The sequence below is a fragment of the Toxotes jaculatrix genome, chromosome 16 (genome assembly GCF_017976425.1).
Source record: "Toxotes jaculatrix isolate fToxJac2 chromosome 16, fToxJac2.pri, whole genome shotgun sequence".
Taxonomy (NCBI): Eukaryota; Metazoa; Chordata; class Actinopteri; family Toxotidae; genus Toxotes; species Toxotes jaculatrix.
In genome coordinates, this window is record NC_054409.1 from 15,074,862 (window position 1) to 15,089,703 (window position 14,842).

The window sequence follows — 14,842 nt, forward strand, 5'->3', positions numbered from 1 at the left end:
AAAAAAAAAAAAACAGGGCTTAAAGGCTTAGTTTTATTTAGCATATTTTAATACCAGGAAGCTATCTCAGTGCAGTACAGCAGTTCAGTGTATATCATGTTAATAGTGTAAGCTTAATTAAAGTGCTTTCTTTGGGGTTAGAAAAATCATGTAAACTTTTGACATTCAGTACAAGAGAGGGAAAGCTAATCTACATTTATTTAACTAGTGCAAATAAGGCTCTTCTTTATACTGGACATATCACCAGTGAACAGAAAGCTGACAGACTATAGAAAAAAAGGCGGTATGCATTTTGTTTTGCCATGAAATACAGTAATAAGTCAGACATGTACGTGAAAATAATTACAAATACACAAGACATTGTTTCAAAGTCAGACATACATACTGTAGCAGTGTCAAAAATATTAAATTTTACTAAATATTTAGAAAAATGTAGAATATAAGTACTCATTAAAAAGTTTGCAAGTTGACATAATTCCCCAAATAAATGCCCCTTTGCTTAAACTACAAAAGCCTTTGCAGAATTTCTTTTACAAAATATATTTCAGTCTTTATCATTATTCATTAACCAATATGTTGAACTTGAACTCTAAACTGTTCAAACCTCGTAAACCTCAACTTTTACCCGTTACCTTGCTCAAGACACACCGCAACTACTTAAGACTTAAGTTTCGGCTGTCAAACCAGTGTGAACTGGGCCTGCACTGATTAGCTACAGCAGGAATAAAGTGTCAGCTGAGAAGCCCCCTAGACAGCCTTCTTCAGAGAGCTCATGGACATCAGGATACTTGGTTTCTCTTCTATGACGCGCACAAGTAAGTTGTCAATGTACTGCTCCAGCTCTGATATCTTTTTGTCTTTCTCAGACAGCTGGTTCTCCTGTTTCAGCACCAGAGAGATGAGCTCCTCTCGAGTCAGCTGGGAGTACGGCCCTTTCGCCCGAGAGTCATTACCCTGTAAAAGAATAAATTACACTGAGAATTTGTGCGTGTGTATATTGAACACAAATATTACACACAGCCCTTAATGAAAGATTCAAATATTGATCCTATTGGATCAACCAGATGAATAAGCATTTACATTTAAACACAGAAACTTTCCTTTTTCAATTTCTTTTGTTAAGAGTGATGGAAAATCTTAAAACTACCATAAATGTGTTGGGGAAAAAAATACCTTTGGTTTCTCCTGAACTTCACTGAGGACTCCTGTGGACTTATGTTTTTCTCCTTGAACAATGGAGACAGACTGCTGTTCCAGAGGATTAAGAGGTTTTACAGGTTGAAGCCTGCAATGAAAAACAAAGAAGAAGAAAGAAAATGTACCCACTGGCTGCATTGGAGTGAAAAAGAAATGAAGTGCTGATGTGCTAGTATGAGTTTGTTATCAATGTCTTTGTGAGATGTATCATCTATTACTATAAGATGAAAGAGTAACCTATTTAACAATCACAAGCCAAACAGAATATGGTCGGTATTAACCCAAGGAAATTCATCCAGACCAACCTTACCAGATACAACACAATTAATAATAAAAGCAAAGATGAATGATGAATGAGTAAAATAAATGAAAAAAAAAAGAAAAAAATGAGGATGAATCATAAAAGATTCTACATTAGAAATGTGCAGCGTGATGATTAATGAGAGATGTTACTGCATGATATTGGCAGCTAGCAGTGTGTGTAATGTATAATTTAAGATGAGAATGATGAGTTGCATAAAGATATTCTTTTGCCTCTCTGCTGAAGACCTGAACTGTCTCACCTGCGTGAAGTTGTAGGAGGAACTTCCTTATTCATGCTGGCTTCCTCTCTTGTTCTCTGTGCTATCGCAGGCTGGGGCTCTTTTAGTGAAGCCTCCTGGACAGGCACAGCGATTGTGGCCTCTGGCTGTGGGTCACATGCTTGGTTTGCACCCTTATTAGGTACAGCCACACCTGTGTCACCCATAGCATGGCTTCTGTCAGTTTTTTGGTGGATCAAAGATCTTGATGCGGCAGCTGTCTTTGCAGGAGGTGGAGGAGCATGGGCCACCTTTGAGGATTTGACTTTTGCCTGAGAGGTGGCATCTTTATCAGTAGCTAGGGACACAGCTGCTGGCCAGTGTGCTGTACCAGTACTACCAGGGGTGGTTGTATCATCTTGGGCTGTGAGCTCATTTTCATCTTCATCATCTTCAAATGGATTTAAGCCATAAACAACAGGAATTTGTTTTTGCTCTGAGCCACACCCCTGGGAAATGTTGCCAGCAAAAGACGAGGGTGTTTTGGGCTGAGGTGATGGTTCTTCCTCCACAGAACGTGGTCTTGGTGGTGCAGGACGTTTGCTGTGTTTGGCTACACTTTCTGTTTCTTTGGTGGTACTGATCTGCATCAAGCCCTTGGTGTTCTTTGTTTCTGTGTGAGACTGACTTTGAGGAGCGTTCACCTGCACCGAGCGCTGAGGGAGAACACTGGCGGTTTTGACGATGCCTTTCTCATTATTCTGCTTGTTAATTTGTGCCAGATGTCGTATAGATGCATCCTGCTCCCTTTGACTCTCAGCTTGATTCCTTCCTGGAGGCTGAGGAGCTGGTCGCTTCTCCCGTTGAGCACTAATCAGATCCTTTTCAGCAGTGGAAATGGTCTTGCTTCCCATCGATGACACAGCAAATTGACATCTGGAGAAGAGAGACAGACACAGTTACATTCCACATTACTTCAGTGTTAACTAGTCTCATAGGGAAGCCATATATACACATACATACATACAGACAGACAGACAGACAGACAGACATATATATATATATATATATGCACGCTTCACCGGCCTTGGATAAGGATTATTTTCACTTTGTCATTATGGGGTATTGAGTATAGACTGATTTAAAAAAAAAAAAAAGAATTTAAGTTATTTTAGCATAAGGCTGCAACATGACAAAATGTGGAAAAAGTGAAGGGGTCTGAATACTTTCTCAGTGCACTGTAATGAGGTAAGTCTGTGCAATGAGCTCCAATTCTCAGGTGAGAAACAAAACATATCCTTACCCACACACATACTTTATGTGTCTGCACACTCATACCAACTCTAACACAGGCGAACAAGCACAGAGCTATACAATTTTCATGATGGTGTCAGTGTTAGGCTGCATTAAAATGAGAAGTGACTGTAAAACAGGAGATAAAGTAACAACTGGACAGTCAGATCTCTCTGACTTTCTATCATTTTCATCAGGCATTCAAATTTAGTTTCACTGCCTCTTTTGGCATTGTGTTCCTCATCCTGTTGTGCTCCTGATAACAATGATAGTGATAATAAAATCTAGCTTAACCCTGCTGTGCAACATCCACAACCCTCACCCTGTTTTCAACAGTTGTACTGTATTATACAAAGGCTTCAACTGTGTGATTTTTGTATTTCTTATTTTGAGAATGCACACACAGCAGAGGGTAGACCAGTGACTATCAGTGTTGGCCTGTCAGTCAGTCCACCACATTCGTCCAGGCTGAAATATCTCAACAAACATCAGATGAATTGCTAAGAAATTTAGTATAGACATCCATGATCTGCAGAGGATGAATCATAATGGCTTTAAGAACTAATTCATGCTTCCCTCAGGATGATAACTTTGCTGACCCCTTAACGTTTCCTCCCACATCAGTACCAACATCAGGTCAAAACTTCAACTACTTTGGTTTATGACCAAATACCTGCAAAACTAATCAAATACCCATCAGCCTAAGCAGTATTTTGCCTTTAGTGCTAATTTGCAAATGTTGGCATGTTAACATGATACACGATGGTGAACTTGGTAAAGATTTTACTTGCTAAACTTCAGCCTATTAGTTTTATCACTGAGCGCATGCTATCATGGTGATGTTAGCATTTAGCTCAAAGCCCACATTCTAAAGTTTCCTGTATTGTCATGGACATACTGTATGTATCATAATGTTTGTTATTCATATAGTGTACGATGGCTTGAACTAACCCTGGTTGGACATTTGATCCTTTGGCTCTGCTGCTGTCGGGTCCAGCAGGTGAGTTAGGAATCTCCTCAAATGGATTATTTGAAAAGTCTTCATCAAAGGGATTCGTGGAGGGGACTTCTGCAGGGCTCCCGACAGCTACAGTAGATTTCTGCCAGGCAGCTTTGTGTCCATCTTTTGCTTTATTTTCTCTTTTCTTCCATTCTTCTGCATCTGTGGTTAACTTTTCGTTCTCCAGCTTCCTGGCCTCTTTTTCTTTCCTCTCCCTTTCAGCTTTCTCCAGCCTCCCAATCCTCTCCTCTTCCTCCCTTTTAATTTTCTCTTCTTCCTCAATCCTCTTTTCTTGTTCCTCTAGTTTCCTCTTCTCCTCCACTAATCTTTCCATTTCTTCCTTCTCCTTTTTAGCATTCTCTTCTTCCTCTTGTCTCCTCCTCTTCTCCTCCTCAATCCTAATCCTTTCCTGCTCTTCATTTTTAATTCTCTCCTCTTCCTCTTTCTGTCTTCTCTCTTGTTTCTCCAGCCTCCTCTTTTCTTCAACCAATCTCTCATATTCTTCCTTTTCCTTCCTAGCCCTGTTCTCCTCCTCTTGTCTCCTCTCCTCCTCTTTCTTAATCCTTTCCTGTTCCTCTCTTTGCCTTTTTTCTTCTTCCTCAACTCTCCTCCTCTCCTGTTCTTCCAGTCTCCTCTTTTCCTGACACTCTTCTTCTTCTCTCCTAATCTTCTCTGCTTCCTGCACTTTCTTCCTCTCTTCCTCCAACCTAATCCTTTCCTCTTCCTCCCTTCTAATTTTCTCTTCAGCCTCAATCCTTTCCTTTTCTTTCTCCTCCAGTTTCCTCTTTTCCTTTACCAATCTCTCATGTTCTTCCTTTTCCTTCCTATCCCTCTCCTCTTCCTCTTGTCTCCTCCTCTCTTCCTGAGCCCTCTCCTCCTCCACCCTAATCCTTTCCTCTTCCTCTCTTTGCCTTTTTTCTTCCTCCTCAATTTTCCTTCTTTCTCGTTCCTCTAGCCTCCTCTTTTCTGCTGCTAATCTTTCACACTCTTCTTCTCTCCTAACCCTTTCCTCTTCCTCTTGCTTCTTCCTCTCTTCCTCCTGCAGCTTTCTTTCTTGTTCCTCTAGTCTCCTCTTTTCCTCATACTCTTCCTCTTGTCTTCTCATCCTCTCTTCTTCCACTTTTCTCCTCCTCTCTTCCTCCCTCCTTATCTTTTCCTCTTCCTGCTTTCTAACTTTCTCCTCTTCAATTCTTCTTTCTTCTTCCTCTCTCTTTTGCTCTGCTAATTTACGCTCTTCTTCTTGCCTCCTAGCCCTCTCCTCTTCCTCTTGTCTCCTCCTCTCTTCCTGAGCCCTTTCCTCCTCTGCCCTAATCCTTTCCTCTTCCTCTCTTTTCCTTTTTTCTTCCTCCTCATTTTTTCTTCTTTCTTCTTTCTCTAGTCTCCTCTTTTCCTCTGCTAATCTTTCACGCTCTTCTTCTTTCCTAACCCTCTCTTCTTCTTCTCGTCTCTTCCTCTCTTCCTCCTTCCGAGTCCTCTCCTCTTCCTCCCATCTAACCTTCTCTTCTTCTTCAGCCCTTTTTCTTTCTTCTTCCTCTTGCCTCCTCCTCTCTTCCTGAGCCCTGTCCTCCTCTGCCCTAATCCTTTCCTCTTCCTTTCTTTTCCTTTCCTCTTCCTCCTCAATTTTCCTTCTTTCTTGTTCCTCTTGTCTCTTTTCCTCTGCTAGTCTTTCATGCTCTTCTTCCTCTTTTCTCCTCCTCTCCTCCTCCATCCTAATCCTTTCCTCTTCATCCCCTCTATGTTCATCCACATCCTCCATTTTATTGTCTATTTCAGCTGTCTCTTCCTCCTCCTCCTCCTCCGTCCATGGTGAATACTGCCTCACTGCCCTAAGTGAAGCAACAGATGGGGGGGAGCTTTCAGGGACATCCTCCATTGATCCATGACCTGAACTGGCGAGACTGAAGTTTGATCCGATGCGAGAGGTGCGAGGCTGAGGCTCTTCACAGTACACATGACTGCCATTGATGCACAAGTTACTCTGTTCGACAGGGCCATGTTTTTGGTGGCCAGAGAAGGAATCTTTGTTGTCTGAGCTGCCCGAGCGTTTATGTATCATGAACTTAAACTTCTTTTTACCTGGAAGGAAATTGAAAAATTAACATGTATTTAATTACGAATAAGACAAGGGTGAATGTGATTGAGTAAACTGAAAATTTTTGCTCCTGACCCTCAGAGGAATCCACATTCAGACCAGATGACTGGCTGCCACTTAGCGAGGAATTCTTCGCAGGCAGAACAGACATAGACTGAGACATGTTCTTCTGCAGGTTGGACTTGGGAGAAAATAAAGATTTAATTTTATGCTTCTTTTTCTTCTCATCCTTCCCTGCAGCTAGCTCCGCATCCCCATTTGCCTCCTCCTCACTGTCTGTCAGAACCTGAGTGAAGGATGGCACCACGCTCGACACAGTATCCGATTCCTTTTTCTTGCCACGAACTTTGTCCTTGAACTTGCCCAGGCGAGACCGGGATTTGCCGGCAGCAGAGAGATCAAACATGCTGGCAGTCATGTTGTTTCTCATGAATTGAATGTCCAGGAGGACCTCTCCTCTGTCTTTGTCTGCCTTGCCAGTCTTGTCCAGTAACTTGAACCATCTGTTAAACAGAGGCACGATGTTAGAAAGACATTTATCCACATGGTACTAAACATAATACCAAAATGTCTGATTAATTGTGCAAATATTATTTCAAACATGTAGCTTTTAGAAAAGAACACATTCTATATACCCAAGAGGTAATTCTCTGTATGTTCAACTTTACAAACAACCACTTTCACATTGTCTTTGATTTAATTTTAGTGTCTAATTTTGTTACTTTTTCAATGATAATTTGCTTGGACTTACTTATTTGAATGCCATTTTTTGCAAGAATAAAATGCAGTACTACTTTTAAGATCTAACACTTCATACACACCATCTGTAATAACAAGGTGTCATAGAGACATGTTAATGTTCAGTCCTCATCAGCTTCTTTGTGGAAACTATGATCAAACCCGTAGGAAATGGAAAGTGACTCAGCAGTGACTTGACTGTGTTTTTGGAAAGTCTGTGATAATCTAAGCCAAACCAGCAAACTGACCATGAAGGTCTGTTGAAGTTTGTGAAGTTTTTTTTTTTTTATAATAATAATATTGTACTGTCTGTGGCAGCCTCTACCGTGGAAAATTTATGAATGCTTATACTGTGTGTACTCAGTGAATATTTGAAGGCCTTTATGAAGGTTGTTCCCCTTTTCTCTCATGTCTCACACAATCAAATCTTACTAAAATAAAAATAAAAAATAAAAAGAACAACATTAGGCTTTTATTACATACTGCAGATGTTCACTGCATTAAACAAATAGTAGTACCCACCCTGATTTGTAGCACTGATTTAGCAGGCTCACCAATAGCTTGTGACCCACTATGCCCTTGACTACATGCATCAGTATGTACCCAAAACATTTAAGCCTGCAGACAGTCAACAGGTCAGGTTGACTGTCTGCAGTCAACCTAACCTGTTGAAGCCCAAAGAAGAGAGTTTTATCTAAGAAGATAAGTCCCTGGCTCTCCAATAACCAAGGGAACCAATCTGCTATTAGCCTCATTATCACCTTTTAAAAATACTGCAGGTAGGTGCCACAAAGCATGAACTAGTACCAACAAACATCCTGGCAGGATCACATGTCCTCCATGTGTTACTCTAGATAAACACCCACATGCAGATTTAGGTAGACAATGAAATACCAGGATGACAGTGAAGCAACACAACACACACACTGGTTACAACCTCAAACTAGCAGCTTAAAAAAATTTGGAAAAAAAGTGTAGAAAAGCACAAATAGACTCAGTCAGACATCCACTGAGACCAGACTGTGTCAACTTTTCACTGCTCCTGCACCTGTGTCATGGTCCAACACTGACAGGAGGGTCTCGGAATGAGCAGAATAATTTAACAGAGCAACAAAAAGGAACAGTCAGCATAAAAAAGTGCCTATCAGGCAGAAATCTGAGGTCAGCTCACCACTGAACAAACAACTCCAACTGAAATCTGAATTCCTGAGGAAATGAGGAAGGGGCTCTGTGTGCATGTCTCTGTGTGTGCATGTCTATGTGTCTGTGCACTGTGTGGGTGCAAAGAAACAAATTTCCGTGTTGTGGCTGTGACTAACCATCTTTCTTATAATGTGAAACACAGAAGTAACCCTCAAAATGATCAGGTTTGGCTCATGAATGTGATTTAAAAAAAAACAAAAAGGAAAATGTAGAAGCATTTCAAAATACATCATCATGTTTTTGTGTGTGTGTGTGTCCCTGCAGTTAACCCTGAGATTCCACTGATACATAATGCAGACCCAGCTGACTACAGTGAGTTGCTCTCAATGGTCCTGAATCAGATATTGTTGAGATTCACCCTCTTTCTCCTCCTCTCTCAGGAATGCTTTAGATGTGTGGCACAAACAAACTGAGGAGGGAAACGCCTTTTCCTGGAAGTTGTGAAATGGGTAAGACTGCTATCATAGGCCCCCTGCCTCTTCCTGCTGGTAAATAATGGGATGTGATTTAAATTTCAGGTCTTAACAATTTACATATTTCACTGTGAGACTTCTTCATGGTTTGCCTCATGAATGTCCAGACTACCTAGCAGAACAATGCTAGGTAGTTAATGCATTTATTTACCATGCAAACAAAGACAGTCCTCTGCAGCAGTTATGTTTACCCCCATCCATGATGACTTCATCCAGTCCCTCTGTGATATTATAGCATCTTAATATAGCTTAATAATACAAATAGTAGAAAAGGACAATTGATGATATACAGCATAGTACAATATCTAAGGGTTACGCATTAGTCAGTGTTATTGTTTCTCAACCTTCAGAAGAATCATATCATGAAATCTTATGTTGTCATTGTTGATGTTGTCACATCTGAAATTAAGAACTTTTTAAGAAGCTTTTTATGCACATGAAATGCTTATCAGTTTGATTTAGTAAACATTTGCCATATTATGATATATATCAATAACAGAAAATATCCTTAATGATAGCGTAATAATGAACTGAAGCATTTCAAACAGCCCTATAGTATATAACAGTGTAGTATAGTGGAACAGTAATAGCATTAGTATAGTACTAGCATTAATACAGAATGGTAAAAGCACTAATAATACTGTAATTCAATGATGCCTACAGAAGCCAAACAAATACAACACATGCAAAAAAAAAAGAGAGAAGAAGTAAGCTACTTCAGTTAAATCAGAAGGGAAGTTGCAAAAGTGTTTGGGCGTTAGCTGGTTGGGGCAGTAAGCTGTGTGCAGGAGGAGGAATTAAAAGAGGCTTTTCACTTAACAATGCCTGAATGATTATGATGCCCTTAAACTCTGTAATCCCCCCCCCCCAAAGAATTACAGAAAATGTGCTGTTCTGCTGTACAAACAGAACCGGAGGAGGATAACGCATGACTCAACATTTTGTAAATGTATTCTCCGTTCTGCACACACACATCCTTCCTGAACTACTGATAAGATAATGCCCTGAGTGGCTCAAGCCTTCTCTTATCACAGAACACAGATGTATGAGTGGGAGAAGAGCTGAGTGAGTAAAACAACTCAGCTGTGATAATGTCCAAGGACCAAAACTGCTTATCGTGTCAGTCCACATCTACGAGTCATCAAAGCAAAACTGGAGGCCTGTACAAAGGAACCAGAGGGTAACTGAAGAGAAATTCCCTTTATACCCTTTCCCCTAAGTGTCACAAACCACTGGTTGAACCTTGAGCTATTTTTAACCCAAAAATCAATCACAATACATGCTAGAGCAAACGGCATGTGAGACGGAAGCTGTAAGAGAGACTTTCCTATTTGTCTGTTTTGTGGCGCAAGTGCTCTTAGACCTGACCAGCAGATTTTGGTAACAGAAGTGGCACTAGAGCACAGTAGCCTATATGTCATTCAGTTTGTTATTAGCTTCACTGATGAGGGTGTTATATATTGCCCCTTGTAGTTGACAGTGTAGAAGATAGAAAACAAGACATTTTAACATGTTGCAGAAGGAAAAGTACAAGTGTGAATAATAGAAGTGGCTGAAATCAAATTAGCTGCTTCAGTTTCAGGGACTTGCTATTGCGCATGCTGACTCATTATACTGTCATTACTAGAACAGAGCCATTGTCTATGTGATTATTAGTACAGAAGTACTAATGCAGACCTAACAGTGTTAAAAATGCATTTAGAAAAATATCTACTATGATCTAAGACTGTTAAAAAAAAAAAAAAAAAAAATCTTGGTTGAATAATAGCTTTCCAGAATCTGAAAACACGAAGCACCTTAAACAGTAGAGCTGTTGTACTAGCAGCTTGTGGAACACGCAGCACTGTCTGTCAGAGAGCCAGTACAGCTACAGTGGTTTTCTTCAGTAAAAGTGACCTTGCTAGACTGTCCCCGATGCCACCACAGTTTGTTTTTCACTGATAAAACAGTCAGGAATGTGAGGCTAAAGCTGGATTTAGACCTCAGAGGCAAGGTGTATTCACCAAGCTCACAGAAAGATCAACAGAGACCAAGCAGAGCATTTACTCAAGATCAGCCAAAGCATGTTTGCTGATTTAACAAAATATATAATATATATGTACAAGTATGTATATATATATTCAGTGTAAGAAAGCCTTATAGAACTGTGCATCAGCATGCACACACGCGCGCACACCAAAACCCAGAACCATTCATGATTAAACATGCAGCACACAGCCAGGTGAAGTTCAGCATAACATCCTTTTTTTTTCCAGGTCAGAGGAAGATAGTTGGACACTCGCCAGACCCAAGAAGAACTGAGGCAGAGGAGTATGGAAAGATCTGTGACATGTGGCATTTCAATGTCAGCTCGTTTCATGCTCTCAAATCTAATTTAAGTATAGATCTTTAACCACGACAGTCACACACGCACACACAGAAAAAAAAAATCAAGAGGGGTCACTGTTTGCTCTGTTTCATGAGAGATTTACCATAATATGAACAGACAACAAATCTATATGGTTTCATGATAAAACATGAGCAGGAATTAGTCAAATGTCAAATCTAACTTTGGTATGGATGATATTATAATTGAAGCAGCACTCAAAGACGTCAAACAGAGCAGACTGACCCAAACAACAACAAACAACTGTAAAGGGGGTAGGAAAGGGAAGTGTGTGTGTGTGTGTGTTTGTGTTTGCGCATTTAGACAAACAGGCTGGTATGCAGTCTGCTTTTGTATAATACCAGTCACACGGCAGGGGACTAAAATACCCAGAAACAGCTTAGCGCAACGAATGTTTTCCATTCTTACTACGGACTTCTAACTGTGTCAAGATGATTAATCTTGCATTTCAAATTTTGGGAAGGATCGCTATAATATAAATATTGACCTTTGTTTTTGACCGTGTTTCTGCATAAAGGAGCAGGTATAATCGCCATTAGACGAGAGACTTAACAGTAGCACCAGCACAACCTGTAAAACCTGAATGCTGTCATTATTACCACAAAGACAGGAGAGATGGGTGTGAAACTTTGTCTTTTGCACAGTAAAAGTAATCATCACTTCATTTAATTACTTCACTTCCTTCGCTCATGTGTGCTTATGCACTGTGATGAGAATTCACATCTGAGAGCTCGACGTTTTTATTCATGGCATCCTCACGAAAATGTGCTTCACTGAGCACACTGAGGTGAAGTGTGGGTCTTCTTTGGGGGATCTTTCTGTTGTTGTCATGTTCAGTCAATGAAAGCGTGAATCTTTTGGCTCACTTCATTCGCCTGAGTAAGTAATGCTGATTGGCACTCTTGAAGGCTGCAGCCAAGGGAACAAATCCCTTAAGCTGCAGTGGTGCGAGTGGGCAACATTCATAAGTCAAACCCACCAGAGCGAGTCTGTGTAATGATGCATGGCTATATATGTATGTATGTATGTATGTATGTGTGTGTGTGTGGGTGGGTGTGTGTGTGTGTGTGTTCGAATATCTCAGCTCAGTAGAAGAAAAGGTGAAAATATCATACCTGCTTCTAAAAAGTCTTTAAAAATGCACATATTAAGCAAATTTCATAAGGTAACCCTAATCCACAGTTATCACATATGCTGCATAATTGTTGTATTAATAAATAAAAGAATAACATGGTTTGTAATTATTGGAGATTAAACAGGGATTATGGAGTTTTGTCCTGCAATACCACTAAGCCTAGTTTGACTGAGAGAACCAGGAGTTGTTCCCATGTGGTGCAGATGAAAATCAAAGTCACTCAGTCTATTTTGTGTCTCCCATGATTTACTCATTTACATGCTGTTAAAAGCAAAGACCAACATGTGCCCTGCACTGAGGTACTGCATATGCATAAAGACACAGTCTCGTAGCCACAGCACAGAGGGAAAAATCTTCAGTCAAGACATATGTTGTTAATGTGGATAGATTGTGAATCATTTGTAAAACAGGGATCAGGTGGGTTAATTTTTAAAAGGAAAAATAAGGGTTTTATTTTTTATTTTTTTCATAAATCTGTCTACAGGGAGGTCAGAGGGTCAACTGCAGAGCAAGAATCATTTGAGTGAACAAAGAAACTTTAGCAGGATGATTTTTTTTTTAAACTGCTCCAGGGACCAAGCTCAGCAATGCTTCCTTTTAAATTAGAGTTCTTTGTTTGGCAAAAGCTTAAAGGCTACTATTTTTTTTCATTCATTGACTGGTTGGTCTTTTCTGTAACTATCTTGCAAGTGGCCTGTTTCCAGCTTCTTAAATGTGATTTACTGGGTGGTCTTAAACTTTATGATGATACACTGAACATCATTTGGTTTTTGGACTGTTGGCTGGACCACACAAAACATGCCTGTGCTCTGGGAACTTGTAATGGACACTTTTGCTTTCTGTGCTGCTTTCAAGCTACCCAGCAGTACATAAAGAAGCTTAAACTTTACCAGCTTTAACACATTTATCAATGTGAGCATCAATAATGTTGATTTTGATGCTAAAACTTCTCTAGCTACTTTCATTTAAGCAAAATTTTGAATGCATGCTTTAACAGGGTCTTTCTGCAGTGTGATTTACGTTTTCCTTCAGAAAGATTTAATACTTTTTCCACACATTATTTCACATTATTTTTATTCAAACAATGACCCTTTACCTCCCTGCTGTGTGCACTCACTCGGTCTTGTTGCGGGTTTTGTCCTCACTGAGCTGCAGCAGGTTGATGACAGCCTGTCCCAGCAGTTTGTCTGGACCCACCAGGGCCCTGTGCAGGACGTGGACATGCAGCGTGCCACGCTCTCCTCCTCCTCCTCCTTGATGCGGCAGGTCGAAGGCGGCCTCCTCTTTCCACACCGGAGCCACGCTCTTCTCCGCCACCGAGGTCTGATACTTCTCCTTGCCAACTTGCATGACCGCGTACGCATCGTTGGTGCCGCTCTTCCCCTTAATCCTGAGGCCTCTGGCTTGGAGTACCGTTACCTGGACGCTTGTGGGACACCACTGCTGATCCGCCAAGGACATGCTGACACCACTTGTTTTTGGATTATCGCTGCAAAGAAATTACGTCAAAAAAAAAAAAACCCAAACAAACAAAACAAAACGCAGCGGCGTCTACCATCGGTTCTCAGGGGCACTGAAGGGAGAAGAGGGGGAAAGTTTTCCCGTGAGCTTCGATGAAGTTGAGGAAACAGCTGATTGGGCGTGGTTACACCGAGACTGGGCCTTGGTTAAGACAAGACACTCCCACAGATTAACAGGTTACATGACTTCTGAAACGAACTTGACACGCTGCCTGGTGTGCTCATTCACACTACAACGATCGCTTACTGGAGCCAACAGGCCACACCTGATCCTTGTTGACACCTGCCAGAGCGCATCAGCATCATCCCACCATCCCAGCTGCATTCAAATAAGGACCAAAGTGACTGATTTGGGTACTTCCTTGACACATTTTAATGTCACTGCTTCCTCAGATGATTGTGTCTTCATTAAGGGAGAGCTGTAATATTTCTAGACAAGGCTCATGTTTAGTAGTAATAAGCAGTCACAGGGACATGTACTCCTGTCTCAGTTAAGTCATCTAAATACATGAGACCTCTCTGCTCTGATAATTCTAACTCGGAGAGAGAGGGCAGGATACCTGACAAGCCTGTGACAGCTGATAGGGCTCATATGGTTGGATTCAGTTTCACATGCAGCTCCAGTTTGAATCTTAATCAGGCTGCGGTGCCGCTGCCTGCATAGATTTCCTTCCACTTGCAGTTCAGATGGCTCGAAGGCTCTGAAACACTGGTGTTTGTTTGCCTGTTTTAGCCCATTATTGATTAGTTGATTCCCTTTCTGGTCAATGCATAAATGCTAACAATCTCCGTCAGCCTGATTAGGAGAGAGTGGGTAGGGAAAATTGATGTATTTTTGACAGTGATACAGCTGTCTACCTCTCATGTCACAATATTCACACTGGTTCATGTCTGAACACTGACTCCTGCTGTTTAAAAAAGGGAACAAAATGAACACAATTTCTGGTCAAGTTATTTTTCTATCACCCTAAATCTCAGCCGTAAAGGAGTTCTTTAACAACCAGAGACAAACTGAAATCTCCCCATTATCATGGCTTACAGTGAGTACAAGGTCTGAAAATGTTTGTTCTCACTTTCTGTGGTACACGATGCCCAGCAAAGATTAAAGCTAGATACACATATAGTGCCTTGAGCCAATTAGCAAAGTGACGCACAAGTGTTGGCACTGCAAGAGTCTGTCTGACTGTGACGTAACAACTGTAGTACTAGTTCTGTAGTACTTAAAACTGCAGCTTTCTAAATAGCAGTGTGCCTGCGAGGATTATCCTCCATAGGTTGTAGGTT

At 40.9% G+C, this 14,842-nt stretch overlaps 1 protein-coding gene across 1 annotated transcript; it reads right to left on the reverse strand.

Moving 5' to 3' along the window:
- Positions 1 to 19: 19 nt before the first annotated feature.
- Positions 20 to 13,726, reverse strand: rab11fip1b (RAB11 family interacting protein 1 (class I) b). The gene is made up of 9 exons (XM_041058416.1): positions 13,156 to 13,726; positions 6,179 to 6,606; positions 5,834 to 6,087; positions 5,015 to 5,683; positions 4,334 to 4,933; positions 3,963 to 4,222; positions 1,761 to 2,654; positions 1,174 to 1,285; positions 20 to 954 (listed from the first exon to the last, which is right to left on the reverse strand). Exons 1-9 carry the CDS (start codon positions 13,497 to 13,499, stop codon positions 748 to 750), a joined length of 3,768 nt encoding a protein of 1,255 aa, XP_040914350.1. The 5' UTR covers positions 13,500 to 13,726; the 3' UTR covers positions 20 to 747.
- Between the last annotated feature and the right edge of the window lie 1,116 nt (positions 13,727 to 14,842).

Coding starts and splice junctions, on each gene's coding strand:
- rab11fip1b (XM_041058416.1), bottom strand. CDS start 13,499: ATGTCCTTGGCGGATCAGCAGTGGTGTCCCACAAGCGTCCAGGTAACG. Junction 4,934..5,014: donor AGCAAGAGGAAGAGGAAAGG/GTTAGGAGAGAA, acceptor AAAATTGAGGAG/GAAGAAAAAAGGCAAAGAGA. Junction 4,223..4,333: donor AGGAAGAAATGGAAAGATTA/GTGGAGGAGAAG, acceptor GCTGAAAGGGAG/AGGAAAGAAAAAGAGGCCAG.